Source organism: Crotalus tigris, unplaced genomic scaffold, assembly GCF_016545835.1.
Source record: "Crotalus tigris isolate CLP2741 ecotype Arizona unplaced genomic scaffold, ASM1654583v1 scf7180000017668.6805642782:7212621, whole genome shotgun sequence".
Taxonomy (NCBI): domain Eukaryota; kingdom Metazoa; phylum Chordata; class Lepidosauria; order Squamata; family Viperidae; genus Crotalus; species Crotalus tigris.
Genome location: NW_024096554.1, coordinates 6,966,519 through 6,984,491, shown reverse-complemented (window position 1 = coordinate 6,984,491; position 17,973 = coordinate 6,966,519). Strand labels below are relative to the sequence as shown.

The 17,973-nt window shown below is 46.8% G+C and overlaps 1 protein-coding gene across 2 annotated transcripts in view; it reads left to right on the top strand.

Annotated features, from left to right (window-relative positions):
- ZBTB7A (zinc finger and BTB domain containing 7A) overlaps positions 1–13,157 on the top strand; it is a 79,391-nt gene extending 66,234 nt beyond the window's left edge. For both annotated transcript variants that reach the window (XM_039337196.1, XM_039337195.1), the window contains exons 3-4: positions 1,520–2,721; positions 12,528–13,157. In XM_039337196.1, coding sequence (XP_039193130.1) covers positions 1,535–2,721; positions 12,528–12,966 — 1,626 coding nt within the window. In that variant the 5' untranslated portion in view covers positions 1,520–1,534 and the 3' untranslated portion in view covers positions 12,967–13,157. The remainder of the gene's footprint in view (positions 1–1,519; positions 2,722–12,527) is intronic.
- The last annotated feature ends 4,816 nt before the right edge of the window (positions 13,158–17,973 follow it).

Below are 17,973 nucleotides of genomic sequence, written 5' to 3'. Positions count from 1 at the left end.
CTGTTTTAGAGTGCCCAAACCGCAACCCAAAACCCACTTATTTATCGCAAAGTGCCAGGATTGCATCAGCATTGTGGTGCCCTGGGGGTGGGGGGGGGCAGGGAGGCACTTCTGAGTGCCATCTCTGACACGCAAAAACTGGTGCGCAAAAATGGGCCACCGTGCTGCAAGGTGCAAAAACGGCCGCCGCCACGCCACGGGGTGCAGATGCAAGGCACTGCACCACGCAAGAACGGAGCGGGGCTACTGGGTATCACGCAGGCACTAGCCCCGCCCCATTTGTAGCACGTGCATGCTTGCGGGCCCCAGGCACGCATGCACGCATGTAAAATGCTACCGCCTCCCTTTTCTTCCAGTCCACCAATCGACAATGGTTGGTGACCTCTGCTCTACCACGTCTACTAGAGCTTGCAAGTCGGCCGCTTCGCCTCCTTTGTGCTGGGCGGGGCTCCTGATGGACCTGCTGCTGGCAGCGGTGGCGCGCGTGCCAACAGAGAGGGCTCTGAGTGCCGCCTCTGGCACGCGTGCCATAGGTTCACCACCACTGTGTTAAAGCTTATCTCCTTATGGGTGTTCTCTTTTGCGACCTCCAGACACAAGGACAGTCCCATCTCCTGGGGGTCTCAAAATGCTTCAGGTCTCAGGTCTGGGAATAATGTGTTTCTAGGGGAGGGGTCTCTCCTTTGTTGTGGTTTGATTGTTTTAGTCAGTTTGGCTTGATTTCTCCGGGTTTAACCTCGAAAGGTTTGTGTGTTTTTAACTAGTTTTCTGGCTTGACACTTACAGTATAAAGCCACCCAGGGTCTATAGCAGTGTTTCTCAACCTTGACAATTTTAAGGCATGTGGACTTCAACTCCCAGAATTCCACAGCCAGCAATGCTGGCTGTGGAATTCTGGGAATTGAAGCCCACATGCCTTAAAATTGTCAAGGTTGAGAAAAACTGGTCTATAGGAATCGGCAGTTAAAACAAAGTTAAAACACTGGGAGGATCCTTGGTGTTTTCGTTGCAGATGTCTCATGACCCAACTACGTAACATATCAGTGCTACAAGGGAGGGGGGGTTGTGGAGAAGGAGGAGGAGGAAGACTGTGGACTCCTGGGTGCTCTCTGAGCTTGGTGGTTTTCTTGCAGACGTCTCATGACCCAGCTAGGCAATCTGATCAGTGCAAAAAGGGAGTGGGGTTTGTAGAGAGGAAGGAAGGAAGGAAGGAAATGGCGTTTTGGTGCTCTCTGAGCTTGGTGGTTTCCTCATCAATGCTAGACTCGGTCTTATTTTCAGGGAAATATGGTATTTTGTGGTTACTCTATGTCCCCCAAAATAAGCCCTAATGCATCTTTCGGAGCAAAAAATTAATAAAAGACCCGGTCTTATTTTCAGGGAAATGTGAGTAATGACTCTCATTGGTTGTGCAGGGAGAGGGGGAATAATTGGTGTGGCTGTAGAAAATGGAGGAGTAGGGGAAACCACTTCCGCTGACTTCCTCAATTGACCGCATGTGTGTTGCCTCTCTCGACAGCCCTCTGGTGCCAGCATGGAGGGTGGCGTAGATGGCCCCATTGGCATCCCCTTCCCCGACCACAGCAGCGACATCTTGAGCAGCCTGAACGAACAGAGAAACAACGGGCTCCTCTGCGACGTGGTGATCCTGGTGGACGGGCAGGAGTTTCCCACTCACCGCTCGGTCTTGGCGGCCTGCAGCCAATACTTCAAGAAGCTTTTCACCTCAGGGCTGGTGGTTGACCAGCAGAACGTGTACGAGATAGACTTTGTGAGCGGGGACGCCCTCTCGGCCTTGCTGGAATTCGCCTACACCGCCACTCTGACCGTCAGCACTTCAAACGTCGGCGAGATCCTCAATGCCGCCAAGCTGCTAGAGATCGAGGCGGTGAGGGACGTCTGCACGGATCTCCTGGACAGGAAGATTCTGGCCAAAACGGACCAGATGGATACAGTAGATCAAATTGATCAAAGGAACCATCTCCGAGCAAAAGAATACCTGGAGTTTTTCCAGAGTAATCCCATCAACGGCCAACAGGGCACCTTTTCATGGACCAACCACGACTTGCGAGACCTTCAGAGGCTCACCTTCCATGGCCGAGAGGAGGACGAAGAGCCGGAATGCAACGGCATGGACTTCTACTCGCAGGCCGCTCTCAGTGACAGACCAAAGGCAAATGACTGTGATCCCGACACCAAGCACGCCATGTGGGACGAGGACGAGGTGACGGGCCAGGCACCCTTGTTCCCCGCCGCTCAAAACGGACAGTTCGGTGGACGTAGCCTGCCGGTGTCCATGGGGGAGGACGACGGGCCAGCCGGCATTCCGTTGGACCAGCAGGAGGCGGGCGATTCTCCAGCGTTTGCTTCCGGCGGAGCCGAGCGAGAGGAGGACTCGCGGGAAGTGGACGGCTTGGCCGCCAGCGCGCTCCTGCAGCAAATGATCAATTCGGTGGGACGGCAGCAGTTGGCCGACGAGGACCGTAAGGACGACGACGGAGTCATGGATTATTACTTGAATTATTTTAGCACTTCCCAAGAGGGCGGCGAATATCCGTCCTGGTCTCAGAAGGTGGAGAAGAAAATCCGTGCAAAAGCATTCCAGAAATGTCCCATCTGCGAGAAAGTCATCCAAGGAGCCGGCAAGCTCCCGCGCCATATTCGAACCCACACCGGAGAGAAGCCGTACGAGTGTAACATTTGCAAAGTTCGGTTTACAAGGTAAGAGGGGAAAGAAGCTGAAGTGGGGGGGGGGGAGTTTTCCCTTGCCAAGAAATACAAGGTAGTCCTTGACTTACGGCCACCGTTGAGACCAAAATTTCCGCTGCTAATCAAGGCAGTGGTGAAGTGAATTTTGCCCCATTTTTTTTATATATTTTATTTTATTTTTAACCAACAAAACAAAGCAAAACATAACACACATACACACACCGTATATACTCCTCTCCCTTTTTTTTAACAGCGATTACGTAACGGTAATCTTCTATTATTTACATTTCCCCTCTTATTCTGCTTTAGAATATCTGTCCTTATTGCCCCGTTGTTTCTTATTTACATTTTTCTTCCTTCATATTCTACTTCTTATTAAGAAGAATTCATATTATTATTATTATACATTATTATACACATATTTTCACTTTTGACCTTTCCATATTTATTCTCCTCTATTATTTCTAGTCTCCAACCAGTCATACCACTTGTTCCATGTTATAGAGTACTCTGTGTCTTCCTTTTCTTTGATCTCTTTTGTTAATTTGTCCCTCTCAGCACAGTCCAGGATTTTTCTTATCGCTTCTTCCTCTGATGGTATATTCCCATTTTTCCACCACTGTGCATATGAATTTTGCCCCATTTTACGACCTTTCCTGCCACAGTTGTTAAGCGAATCACTGCAGTTCTGAAGTTAGTAACACGATTCTTAAATGGATCTGGCTTCTCCGTTGATTTTGCTTGTCAGAAGGTCGCAAAAGGAGATCACGTGATCCCGGGACGCCACGACCGTCACAAATACGAGTCAGTTGTCAAGGGGGCCGAATTTTTGATCACGTGACCAGGGGGGTGCTGCAATGGTCGTGTGAAAAAGGTGTCATCGGGCACTTTTTTCAGTGCCGTTGTAACTTTGGATGGTCACTAAACGAACGGGTATAAGTCGAGGACGACCTATATTTGAAGCAATCCCAGGGGAAACCTAGCTAAAATTCCTAGAATTTGACTGAGATTCCACTTTGCTTTCTTGTTTTAGCTTTTTGATTATACCCTCATAATCGGGATGATACTCATTTGTTAGGGCACAGTGGCTCAGCGGGTAAAGACGCCGAGCTTGTCAGCTTTCTAGCCTGGGTTTGAGACCCAAGCGCTGCTGGACAGGGTGAGCTCCCATTCCTTGTTCCAGCTGCTGCCCACCTACTGTGTTTCCCCGAAAATAAGACCGGGTCTTATTTTGTTTTTGCCTCCAAAAGAGGCACCAGGTCTTATTTTCGGGGTAGGCCTTAACCTCACCTCCGGCACCCACAGCCCCACCCAGCCGGTCCACTTCTTCTGGGGCCGAAGTTCTGCAGCTGCATTCGGGCCTGCATTTGACAGTCAGGCCTTTCCAGAAGGCCTAAGCAGCCAAGTACCGAGCTATGGATTCAATCCATAGCTTGGTCCTCGGTTGCTGAGATCTTGCAGAATTGAGGTATGGATTGAACCCATAGCTCAGTTCTTGACTGCAGAGGCCTTCCGGAAAGCCCCGTGACCGAGAAATGCAGGTCTAGCTGCAGAAGAGGCCTCAGAAGAAGACGTGGGCCGGCAAGGAGAGGCCTGGCTGCAAGGTGAGCAGGTGTGAGGCGCGTGGGGCAGATCCACACCCTACCCCTGCCCTAGCTTGATTTTTAGGTATTTGCCTCGCCCCAAAACTAAGGTTTATTTTGGGGTATGGCTTATATTAGCCCCCCCCCCCAAATCAAGATAGGGCTTATTGTTGGTGTAGGCCCGGGGTAGGCAACCTTGGCTCTTTTATGACTGGTGGACTTCAACTCCCAGAATTCCTGAGCCAGCATGGCTCAGCTTGGAAACCTTTCCCTTTCCCCTCAGCATGGCCGGCTGAGGAATTCTGGGAGTTGAAGTCCATGAGTCATAAAAGAGCCAGGATTGCCTATCCCTGGTCGGCCAGTCGGTCTGTGTGTCATCTAGGGCAGGGATAGGCAACGTTGGCTGTTTTATGACTCGTAGACTTCAACTCCCAGAATTCCTGAACCGCCATGGCTCAGCTTGAAACCTCTCTCTTTCCCCTCAGCCTGGCTGGCTCAGGAATTCTGGGAGTTGAAGTCCACGAGTCATAAAAGAGCCAAGGTTGCCTACCCCTGATCTGGGATTTCAACTCCCAGAATCCCCTAGGCCAGGGGTAGGCTACCTTGGCTCTTTTATGACTCGTGGACTTCAACTCCCAGAATTCCTGAGCCAGCATGGCTCAGCTTGGAAACCTCTCCCTTTCCCCTCAGCGTGGCTGGCTGAGGAATTCTGGGAGTTGAAGTCCACCAGTCATAAAAGAGCCCAGGTTGCCTACCCGTGTCTTATACATTTGCCCTCCATATGGAGAATGCCAGGCCATTTTCAATCTGATTTTGAAGAGGGTTGTTTAATTTGCTCTTTCTACACTTCCTTCCAACAATTGGGTTGTCGGAAGACGTTCCCAAATTTGACTGGGCCACCTTATCAAGATCAGAATGCGCTTGTTCATATTTTTAGCTGCTGCACAGCGAAGACTCCTCTGGTTGATAAACGGGCGGTCTACAGCTAGTCCTCGACATACGACACAATTAGAAGTGGGATTTCTGTGGCTAAGTGAGCGGTGCTCTGACCATATCCTATTTCGAAACCATTTTTTTTTACTGCAGTTGTTGGGTAAATCAGGCGGTCGCTAACTGAATCCAGCTTCTCCCTGGCTAACTTTGCTGGTTGGGAGGTGGCACCTTGTGATCTGGCGGCTGTAAGATGCTGCAATCGTCACATATGGCGATGATATGAGGGGTGGTGCAGTGGTTTTAACTTTTAGGATGGGTCATAAGTCCCTTTTTATGAGCCCATTGTCACTCTGATCTGTCATTACACAAACAGTTGTAAATCAAAGACTACCTATAAGAGTGGTGGTGAACCTATGGCACGCGTGCCAGAGGCGGCACTCAGAGCCCTCTCTGTTGGCACGCGTGCCACCGCGCCCAGAGCAGGAGCCCCACCCAGCACAAAGGAGGCAAAGTGGCCGACTTACAAGCCCTAGTAGACGTGGTAGAGCAGAGGTCACCAACCATTGTCGATTGGTGGACTGGAAGAAAAGGGAGGGGGTAGCATTTTACATGCATGCATGGGGCCACGAGCATGCATGCGCTGCAAATGGGGTGGGGCTAGTGCCTGCGTGATACCCACTAGCCCTGCCCCGTTCTTGCGTGGTACAGCGCCTTGCGTCTGCACCCCGTGGCGTGGCGGCAGCTGTTTTTGCGCCTTGCAGCACAGTGGCCCATTTTTGCGCCACCAGTTTTTGCGTGTCAGAGATAACACTCAGAAGGGCCTCCCTGCCCCCACGGCACACAATGCTGATGCAGTCCTGGCACTTTGCGATAAATAAGTGGGTTTTGGGTTGCAGTTTGGGCACTCGGTCTCTAAAAGGTTTGCTATCCCTGACCTATAAGTCGAGGTGGCGGATCACAAGCTGAGCAGAAGATAACCCATGGGTGTTTGTAGACTCACGAGGACCCCAACCGAACAGGGTATTTGATCTCCAGTAACCCCCAATGCCAACTGCTCTGGAGACAGCCTTCTCCAGATGTTTGCACCTCCAAATTTCACAAACTTTTTACTGACTGAAATTGACGGGAGATATAGAATCCCAGATATATCCGTGGGGCCAGGCTGCCTCCTTCTGGAGGGACTGCAACCACTATTCTCTCTCTCGCTCTCTTTTTAAAAATTAGTTTATAATATAAAATACAAAAATACCCCCCCAAAAGGAGAAAAATAAGGGAGGAAAAAGTGCAGGAAGAAGGTAGGATAGAGAAAAGAAAGGCGTTGACTTCCAGCTCCCTTTGGTACAGTGAAAATAAGGTAATAGCATCAAACCTCAATTTTTTTACTTTTCCATCATAATATAAAGCAGCCATTTCTCTAACGACAAACCTACTAATTGGTAAAACCCAAAATCAAAGTTTCATTGTTTTTTTCCACCTCAAGCACAAAATCCAGAAGCGGTTTCCAAGCAGAAAAAAAAATAATTGGGTTTTTTTTCCCCCCCCTCTAACCATTATTCTCAATTGAGAGTCTACAGCAGTCTTTCTCAACTTAAGAACCTTGATAAGATGCCTGGACTTCAACTCCCAGAATCCACCACTCCCCCAGCCAGCTGGAATTCTGGTCCAGGCCTTTCAAAGTCTGAGATAGATTGGAGTTGTAGACCGTATTAAACCCATCAAGACTCAGTTAAAATCTCTCGCGCCTCCATCCTTACACAACACAAGTTGGACCAGTTTTCACTCCTGGGGAGGAGGGTTGTGCTGTGGTTGTGTGTGTGTGTGAGACTGAGCAGGTTGGGCCAACCCAGCTCGCTCGGCGAGTCCGCTCCTTGTGCAAATCCAGGAACTGGATTCACTCGGTCACTAAGTAACTTTTGGGAGTGAGTGATGGCAAAGAAGCACCATGGCTGAGGAAGGAGGCCATTTTAATAATGATGATGATGATGATAAACTTGGAAGGGACCTTGGAGGTCATCTAGTCCAACCCCCTGCTCAGGCAGGAAACCCTACACCATTTCAGACCAATGGCTGTCCAGTCTCTTCTTAAAAACTTCCAGTGTTGGAGCATTCACCGCTTCTGGAGGCAGGTGGTTCCACTGGTTAATTGTTCTCACTGTCAGGAAGTTTCTCCTTAGTTCTGTGTTGCTTCTCTCCTTGATTAGTTCCCATCCTTTGCTTCTTGTCCTGCCTTCAGGCGCCTTGGAGAATAGCTTGACTCCCTCTTCTTTGGGGCAGCCCCTGAGATACTGGAACACTGCTATCCTGTCCCCCCTCGTCCTTCTTTTCGTTAAACTAGACATCCCCAATTCCAGCAATCGTTCCTTATACGTTTTAGCTTCCAGTCCCCTGATCCTCTTTGTTGCTCTTCTCTGTACTCTTTCTAGAGTCTCAGCATCTTTTTCACATCGTGGTGACCAAAACTGGATGCCGTATTCCAAGTGTGGCCTTACCAAGGCCTTGTAAAGTGGTATTAACACTTCCAGGCTCGGCTTCGTTTTGTGTTTTCCAGAAGGGTCTTCTGGGCAAGAGGCCAGTTGGTTCTTCGGGACCTTGCAGAGGATGCAAATTATTCCCCCCCCCTTTTAATGTTTTTAGAGCCGTTCTCCTTCCCCTCTCTCTCTCTCTCTGTGTGTGTGTGTGTGTCCCTTTGCATTAAAATTGTTCTTCCACGCCCTACAATGCATGATGAGAATGGACGGTGGGGCTGCTTCCAAGCAGGATGAATTAGGTGCTGGATTCCTCTGCCCTAAATCCATTTGCCAAATCTTATCGGGGCGAGGGGGGGGGGGGCAAAAAAAAAAACAAAGGGAAGAGGGTGGGGATTAGACACCCCCCCTCCCCAAGAAGCCAAGTTTTGGAAATCTACTTTACAACGCCCGAGGAAGAATGGAAAGCTTGGCACAATACAGATTGTCCTTGACTTACGGATCCCAACGTTTCCGTGGCTAAGCGCGACGGTCGTCCCCTGAGTTTTGCCCTGTTTCTGCCTGCTTTCTGCCCACCGTGATTCAGCGAATCCCTTAACTTAGTCTTGCAAGGTGGTTAAGTGAATACACTTTGTCAGTCAAAAAAAGTCATCAAAGGGGGAACCACGTCTCACACACACACACACACACACACACACACACGACCCTGCGACCATCGTAAATACGAACCAGTTGTCAAACATCCCAAATTTTGAATCCTGTGATCAAAATTTACAACCCGATGCTGCCACTGTTCTGTGGAAAACGATCAAACGTCGCTTTTGTGACTTCTGTGTGACATATCGCTTTTTTGCAGTACCATTCTAACTTCACTAAACACAACGGTTGTAAGCTGAGGACTACATGAATTCTCTTCCTTTGGCAAAAGACCTCCTTTTTGTGGGGGGGGGGGTTGGAGGAGGATGGGAGATGCTTTGTCTTCTTACACCATCCCACCCAGCCCCAAACCCCAAAGCTGTGTCTCTTGTTCCACCCCAGAGCACTGCATCAAAGAGAGGACAGAATTCAGAATAATAAAGTCGGAAGGGACCTTGGAGGTCATCTAGTCCAACCCCCTGCTCAGGCAGGAGACCCTAAACCATTGTTTCCCAAACTTGACAATTTTAAGGCATGTGGACTTCAACTCCCAGAATTCCACATTCAGCGTTGCTGGCTGTGGAATTCTGGGAGTTGAAGTCCTCATGCCTTAAAATTGTCAAGTTTGGGAAACACTGCCCTAAACCATTCCGGATAAATGATTGTCCAGTCTCTTCTTAGAAACTTCCAGTGTTGGAGCATTCACCGCTTCTGGAGGCAGGTTGTTCCACTGGTTAATTGTTCTGACTGTCAGAAATTTTCTCCTTAGTTCCAGGTTGCGTCTCTCCTTGACTAGTTTCCATCCGTTGCTTCTTGTCCTGCCTTCAAGGGCTTTGGAGAATAGGTTGAACCCCCTCTTTTTGTGGGGTTCGTCCTCTTCAACTTTAAAGGTTTGAAGGTTTATTAAGACAGTCGTAGGCTATGATGACAAAGCCTTTTTTGGACTCTTCCCTTCCTTCTGCCATTACCTGCCGAGGAGAATTGCAGATCCAGCTTTTCCAGTTTGACCACCATCAGTGGTGACAGTTTTCATCCAGGAAGCTTCTAATTTACTTTCCCACCTTCTGTATTCCTACTGTGCTGCCATCGACTTCATTGTTATTTGGAAATTGTCTAGGCCAGTGTTTTTCTATCTTGGCCTAGAACAGGGGTAGGCAATCTTGGCTCTTTTATGACTCGTGGACTTCAACTCCCAGAATTCCTGAGTCAGCATGGGGGAACTATGGCCCCCTCATGACTCGTGGACTTCAACTCCCAGAATTCCTGAGCCAGTATGGGGGAATTATGGCCCCTTCATGACTCATGGACTTCAACTCCCAGAATTCCTGAGCCAGCATGGGGGAACTATGGCCCCCTCATGACTCGTGGACTTCAACTCCCAGAATTCCTGAGCCAGCATGGGGGAATTATGGCCCCTTCATGACTCGTGGACTTCAACTCCCAGAATTCCTGAGCCAGCATGGGGGAACTATGGCCCCCTCATCACTCGTGGACTTCAACTCCCAGAATTCCTGAGCCAGCATGGGGGAACTATGGCCCCCTCATGACTCGTGGACTTCAACTCCCAGAATTCCTGAGCCAGCATGGGGGAAACTATGGCCCCCTCATGACTCGTGGACTTCAACTCCCAGAATTCCTGAGCCAGCATGGGGGAAACTATGGCCCCCTCATGACTCGTGGACTTCAACTCCCAGAATTCCTGAGCCAGCATGGGGGAACTATGGCCCCCTCATGACTCGTGGACTTCAACTCCCAGAATCCCTCAGCCAGCATGACTCAGCTTGGAAACCTCTCCCTTTCCCCTCAGCGTGGCTGGCTCAGGAATTCTGGGAGTTGAAGTCCACGAATCATAAAAGAGCCAAGGTTGCCTACCCCTGGCCTAGAACTAGAAGCAACCTATAACTAAGGAGAAACTTCCTGACAGTGAGAACAATTAACCCGTGGAACAACCTGCCTCCAGAAGCTGTGAATGCTCCAACACTGGAAGTTTTTAAGAAGAGATTGGACAACCATTTATCTGAAATGGTATAGGGTTTCCTGCCTGAGCACAGGGTTGGACTAGATGACCTCTAAGGTCGCTTCCTACTCTGTTAAATTCTGTTCTATTCTAATATGTAGCTCGACCAACAGGCCTCCTAAACTTAACACGGAGAAGGAATTTCCACTCCTTTGTCCCAGCTTTGGTTGACGATGCTTTTAGCTTTCCAGTCAGGGGAATTGTCTGAGCCATCCGGAGTCCATTAAAAGGGTTCTGAAGCCTAGAACAAATAAGACAGTTACAAAAACTGGAACATTCAATCAGCTTTCCCCCCCCTTCTCTCTGAAGTCCTTGACTTACGACCACAATTAAGTGCCAAATGCAATGCTGCATTCTAACCACTGTGCCAGACCTCTTGAGAGAGAGAGAGAGAGAGAGAGAGAGAGAGAGAGAGAGAGAGAGAGAGAATATAGATGGATGGGTGGGTAGGTAGGTAGGTAGATTGATAGATGATAGATAGATAGATAGATAGATAGATAGATAGATAGATAGATAGATAGATAGATAGGAGGATTGAGAGAGATAAGATGGTGGATAGACAGAGAGAAAAGATGGTGGATAGATAGAGAGAGAGATAAGATGGTGGATAGAGAGAAATAGAAAGATAAGATGGTGGATAGAGAGAGATAAGTGGATGGATGGATGGAGATAGATAGATAGATACATACATACATACATACATACATACATACATACATACATACATAGACAGAGACAGACAGATAGATAGATAGATGAGACGATAGAGAGAGAGATAATATGGGGGAGAGAGAGAGATAAGATGGTGGATGGATAGATAGAGAGAGAGAGGTAAGATTGTAGATAGATAGATAGATAGATAGATAGATAGATAGATAGATAGATAGATAAGATGGTAGAGAGAAAGAGATAAGATGGTAGGTAGAAAGAGATAAGATGGTAGGTAGGTAGGTAGGTAGGTAGGTAGGTAGGTAGGTAGGTAGGTAGGTAGGTAGATAGATAGATAGATAGATAGATAGATAGATAGATAGATAGATAGATAGGATAGAGATAAGATGGTAGGTAGGTAGGTAGGTAGATAGATAGATAGATAGATAGATAGATAGATAGATAGAAGGATAGAGAGAGAGAAGATGGTGGAGAGAGAGAGAGAGAGAGAGAGAGAGAGAGAGAGAGAGAGAGAGAGAGAGAGAGAAGATAATGAATAGATGGATGGATGTATGGATGACAGATACAGTAGCACTAGCACAGACTTGTATACCACTTCACAGTGCTATACAGCCCTCTCTAAGCAATTTACAGAGTCAGCCTCTTGCCCCCGAACAATCCAGGTCCTCATTTTACCAACCTCGGAAGGATGGGTCAACCTCGAGCCCCATCAGGATCGAACTGCAGACGCTGGGCAGAGTCAGCCTGCAATGCTGCATTCTAACCACTGTGCCAGCACAGCTCCACAGCCCTATATCTTGCTTCATCCAGAACAGTGTAAGAGATTCAGGATAGAACCGAATCTGTCCAGGATTGAGTCCCAAGAGATTAGAGGTCCTTAGCACTGGCTAACCTTTAGTGGAGCAACTTGAGAGTGTAACGCAAATCTTACGTATCCCAAATGATTATCACAAAAATGGGAGGAAATTTTTAAAAAGCTGCTTTATATTCCCTCGGGCAATTCATAGTTTTCCAGGGATAACTGGAATCAGAATTTAAGAGTGTAAGAACTCTGAATATCATTATCGTTGTTCAAGTACAGGTAGTCCTCGACTTATGACCAAAATAGGCCAACATTTCTGTTGCTAAGTGGGATAGTTGTTAAGTGAGCTTTGCCCCAGGAAGAAGTGAGTGCCTTTCCAGTATGGATGCTCTCCTCAAGCATGGACTACAATGCCCAGAGTTCCCCAGCTAAGCATGGAAGTTGAAAATGGCTCTCACAATATGTGGATATACCCAGGGAGCAATTTTCAATTCCCAGAATTCCCTAGCCAGCATGACGGTTCCTGGGGAATTCTGGGAGTCCATTCACCTTCAAATGGCCGAGTTTGAAAAACACCGCTTGAATCTCAGGAGATAACCTAGCTGAGCCAAGACAAGAAAAAGAGCGAGCTCAAGTCAGCGAGCCAATTCGCCCTGACTCCCTTTTTGTTTTTTGTTTTTTTTGTTGTTTTTTTCCCACCCCTTTCCCTGCAGGCAAGACAAGCTGAAGGTCCACATGAGGAAACACACCGGGGAGAAGCCCTACTTGTGCCAGCAATGCGGCGCTGCCTTCGCCCACAATTACGACCTGAAAAACCACATGCGCGTTCACACGGGCCTCCGCCCGTACCAGTGCGAGAGCTGCTTCAAGACTTTCGTCCGATCCGACCACTTGCATCGGCACCTTAAGAAAGATGGCTGCAACGGCATTCCTTCCCGCAGGGGGCGCAAACCCCGGGTGAGAGAAGCGGCCGTCGTCGCCCCGGTCCCGAGTTCGAATCCCGACGACAGCGGCAGCCTGGCGGGAGGCGAGGAGGCGGAGGAGATGCAGGGGCCCGCCGCGCCCCAGGACGAGTTAGAAGAGCACTTTGAAGAGAGTTCGAACGCCAACGAGGCGTCGGGAAGTTTGAATGTAGCTGGGGGAATTATCTGAGGGTATTAAAAAAAAAAAAAACACGAGGACTTTCCTAAACCAAAAAGAAAGAAAGAAAAAAAAAAGTGTCACAAAATCTAGTTATAACTTTCCTCCGGTTCCTCTTGAGAAAAAAAAAAAGTATATATATATATATGGTTTCCTCACCTTTTTTTTTTTTTTTTGGGACAAAATGCAAAAAAAAAAAAAAACCACAGAAAAGTCAGAATAGCCTTATAGGTGTATAATGTATCTCTGCTTGTGATCTTCCCGTTCGATGATAAACTCTCGTTAGCCATGGATGAAAGGAGACCACCCAGCGATCAAGGCTTTGAGCCAGAGGTCGGGGTGGGAGGGGAGAGTATGTGTGGAGAGAAGAGGTCTGCAAAACATGAAACGAAGCTTCCAGAATTTTAGTTTTTAAGTTTTAAAACTATATATATATATATATATACATACAGACATATATATTATAATGGCCTTTTTTTGTAGGTATTTTAGAAGCTGCTGTTCCAAAGGGACACAATGAGGGTGGTCAGTGAGTTGGCTGACTTAAAAAAGCAAAAAAAGAAAACAGAGGAAGCGTTAGGTGGGGGGAAAATATCGCTGTTTCTTCCCAATTGCCCTTCCCTTCCCCTCCTGCCCTGTTCTAAATATTCTCATTTTTTCTACAAAACTTCTTGAAGAGTTTTCATTTTAAGTCAAATTGTCATTTTTAAGGCTGTTGGCAGAGAATTCCGGGCCTGTTTTTAAAAGTTTGGTGAAGGGCGCCAAGCGACTAAATTCTTCACGCTGTCAGTGTGTGGTAGAAAAAAAGGGGTTCAACATTTGTTGGGCACAATTCCCAAATGTCAGGTTCCGGGACAGGATGTTGGCTAAAAGCAAGGAAAACTAAGTTGGTGTCCTGAGTTTCTTCCAAACCGGGGCGGGGGGAGACCCACGTAGTGTTATGTGGGCCAAAGGATTAAAAGTGCTAAGCTTTTGGGGGGATTATTTGTGATCAAACAAACCCCAACCCCCTCAACAGTTAGAACAAGCCACCCTTTCCAAAGCTGGGCTGGGGCCAAGACTGTTGCGTTCCAACAAGGCTACATCTTGGCTTACCGATTCCAGATAGTTGATTTAGTTTTTCCTTCTGGAGTTGGTTTGCTTCCGTTTCACTATGAATCTCTTTTCCCGACCCTCCCAAACTTCTTGAGATCTTTGTTGTACGTGGGAATGTTGTCCTTTAATCAGCCAGCATGCCAGGGAAGCCGATGCGAGACACTCCCGACGTCAGAGGTGCCCCCCAAATTGTCCAGACATCCCATCTCTCCCGATGGTGATTAGTTTCATTTAGGCAGATCCACCTTCATGGGTGGAGAAGGAAGAGCGGTACTCCCCCCCCCCACACCCAAAAAAAAAATATTTTAGGTTGAACACAGAGTTGGACCATAGCGGACACTTAAGTTGGTGAGAGACCTGGACTGCCCCCCCCCCCAGAGCTAAGCCAGGGGTCTGGATTTTTCTAGGCCAGTGGTTCTCAACCTTTCTAATGCCGCGACCCCATAATACAGTTCCCCATGTTGTGGTGACCCCCAACCACTTATACATCACCGGGTGCCAGGGGCGTGGCCAAAGAAAAGGGGAAAAAATGGCGGACAGCCTTGTTTGGCGACCCCCGTGAAATGGTCGTTCGACCCCAAATGGGGTCCCGACCCACAGGTTGAGAACCACTGTTCTAGGCCCTTCTCTGCCTCCAGCTTTTCTTAAACATCTTGTCTGTACCCCACTTGGCACAAAACAAGCCCTAAATATATGCCCAGTGATGGCTTTGTAGGAAAAATGATTTGTTCCTGGCATAAATTAAACCCTGGTTAATTCAGGGTAGGAAAAGCAGGTTCTTTCCCCTCCCCCCTCCACTTCCCCATTATGTATCTTCCTATTTTTGTACGCTCCCTCGTTCTGGGAGTCTTAGATAGCCGGGTTTACTAGCCAGGTTTATGCTTAAGCAGGTGTCTATTTGGATGGTGATAAGGTTTGCGGTCCAAAATTGTCTTTGGGGGTGATTTAGCAAATCTCTTCCTATTTATCCTCTCCTGTCGGTAAGCAAGTAGCTGTATCAAAAAACTATATATATTTAAAGACACAGCTCCCTCTAAGCTAAAAATAAAATAAACTAAGGGCACCTTTAGCTATTTCAGAATTTTTTAAATGCACAGTTTAAACATTATATATATATATATATATATATATATATATATATATATATATATATATATATATATATATATATATGAGAATTTTAGTCTTATTTCCTTTTTTTCGTTCTTTTTTTTTCCTTTGACAAGCACTTTTTAGATTTCCTTTTTAATATAACTATATATTAAAAAAAAGGTGAACTGTTTGGCCGAATGTAATTAAATAGGGGAGCATGTGTGTATTGAGAGAGGATTTATATATATATATAAAAAATAAGCAGAACAAGATGGATGTTTTATTTAATACAAAAAAAGCAATAAAAACCACACAAAAAAAAAGAGATTAGAAACAAAGAAGTCTTAGCACTTTGAAATGGAACGGGTACTTTAAAAATCACTTTATCTTAATTTAAGAGAAAATATATATCTATATATCTATATTAAAAAAAAAAGAAAGAAACGAATATGTTTACACGTTGAAACCATCTTCTACGGAGAGAAATTTATTGTTGTCTATTGTTTTTATTAAAATAATTCCTAAAATTGAAATTTATTTTTGTAAGAGAAAAAAACATATATGTATATATATATATATATATCTATATATTTGCAAAGAGAGGGGGAGAGAGAGAGAGAGAGAGAAAGAAAGAAAGAAGAAAAAGACTCAAATGGAATTGACCATTTTGGTTTGTTGGCTTTGATAGGGAAATAGAAGTAAAAAAAAAAAAAAAATGGGGAGGATTGGATTTAATTAGATTCTGTGACACGTTGCAAAATTTAGGCAGATATCTAAAGCAACCCTGGAAGTGGTTTGCACTTCAGAAATCAATATATATATATATATAAAAATGGAAGCTTGAATTTTTAAGCAGGAATCATGGGGTGTTTTTTTTTTCTTGTGTATGTTTATTTTTCCTCCCCTACTTTTTGTCGTCGTTCTGGTTTTGTATACGTGTCTCATTGCTGGTGCTGGGCTGTGCGTTCCCCAACCACAAGGTGGGTCTTGGGACCGTCTCGGCGGTGGGGCTGACCAAACAGATCTCCTTACTGGCCGCTGCAGAGTGGAATAAGGCCAAGATTAAGTGTCCAAGCCTTGTGAGCTTTTGGGAAGGAGGGGGGGGGGTGTCCCATAAATCCAGATCGGCATAATCTTCCTCTTTCGACGGGGACAGTAGAATTACAATCCTCCGGTTTTTCTTTCCAGCTCGTAAAAGACGGGGAAAAAATTGGTCACCTGCAAAATTGAAGGTCTCTCTTGCGCACGTGCTCTCTCTCAACCCCAGGGCCAGAGGGGGGGGGGAACCTGCCCCCACCCAAAAAAATACACCCCCCCCCCCGCCAATTGATGAATTTTTTGCAGGATTGACCGCTTCACCCTGAAAATTCACACTAAGCACAAATCCGAAAGCCATTTTTCAGCGGCCAGTGGAGCATCTTCCGACTTGTCCTGTTGACCTTCCAAGGCCAGGGGTCGCCAATCCTGACCCCTTTCAGACTTGTGAACTTCGGTTCCCAAAATTCCTTGGGCCGGGGAATTCTAGCAGCTGAAGTCCACAAGTCTTAAAAGCTGTCAAGTTTGGTGACTCCTGACCTAGATCCTTAAAAAAAAAAAAAAAGGGAAAGGGTGAACGGAAAAGGGTAATCCGTTTTTAAGTTTTTGGACATGTCAAGATCCCGGGGTCCATTTTGTCCTCTCTTGTTTTGTTGGTTTTCTTCTGTACCATTGTTGTCCATTTGAGGGGAGGGGGAGCCGAAGATGGCCCTGGGGGGGGGCCTAGATGGACATGTTCCCTTCTCCCCCTCCCCGCCTCGTCCTCCACCTTCTCTTCCACAGAGATCCTCGGCTTCGCACTGATTTTCAATGATTGCATATGCAAAAATTAGCGTGGACTTTGTAAATAGGTAGTAGATACATGAGATTCCTTATTGTAACCAAAAGTTGTGGGTTCTCTCCCAGGTTGTTTTTACACCCCTGTCTCCATGACTGTTCCCCCAGTTGTATGTCCTTCTTTCTCTCTCTCTCTCTCTCTCTGTCTGCCCCCTTCCGAAGTCCGCTCGTAATTGATAAATCCCACCACGTTTTTCTTTCGCCTGTTTGATGCCTTCTTCTCTTAAATCCAGCCTCTACTTTCCACTAGACACGAGGGTCCTCTTTGGCTAAAGAAACATCAGAAGACTGGCAGGATGTCGTTTTGGTATGAGCACAATTTAGCATTTTATAGGTATATATATATATATATTTTTAAACTCTTGGTCGCTGTCGTTCAAGTGGGTGTTTCTCTTTTTCCCCTTGCCGAGGGACGCCGGAGGTCTCTTTCCCAATTCTCTGCAACATGGCGAACCAATGTTTGATCTTGGGTGCAGTTCGACCCTGTTGCCCAACCCCAAACACAGTCGGTGCCCGCACTTCCTTAGTGCCCCCTTTTCTGTTTCATTGTCTGCAAGACTGGTTGGCCGACCAGGGGTGCTTAACCCAATTTTAATCTGGGTTATCATCTCTGCTCCCTAGAGACAGTCCGAGGAATTGTGTTTCGTTTTATAATGAGGAACTTGCCAAAAAAAAAACTAAAAATGTATACTGTTCCATCCCACCCACCTTGATCTCACCAGTCGTAACTCCAGCGCTACTTGGAGGGAAGATAACCCTGATTCAAAACCAATCCAGAGCACAGTTCTAGCTCTGCGTCTGTCCTTGGTGTCCCTTTGTGGTCGCAATATTCCCTTCAAAGAGATTGTACTGGTTGTACTGGTCTTTCTCCCACTGAAAGTCAGCGAGACGGGAACGAAATCCCAAATCGGAGGTCATGGAATCGGGAGCGAGCTGTGTGAGTGATGGCAACACTTTAAC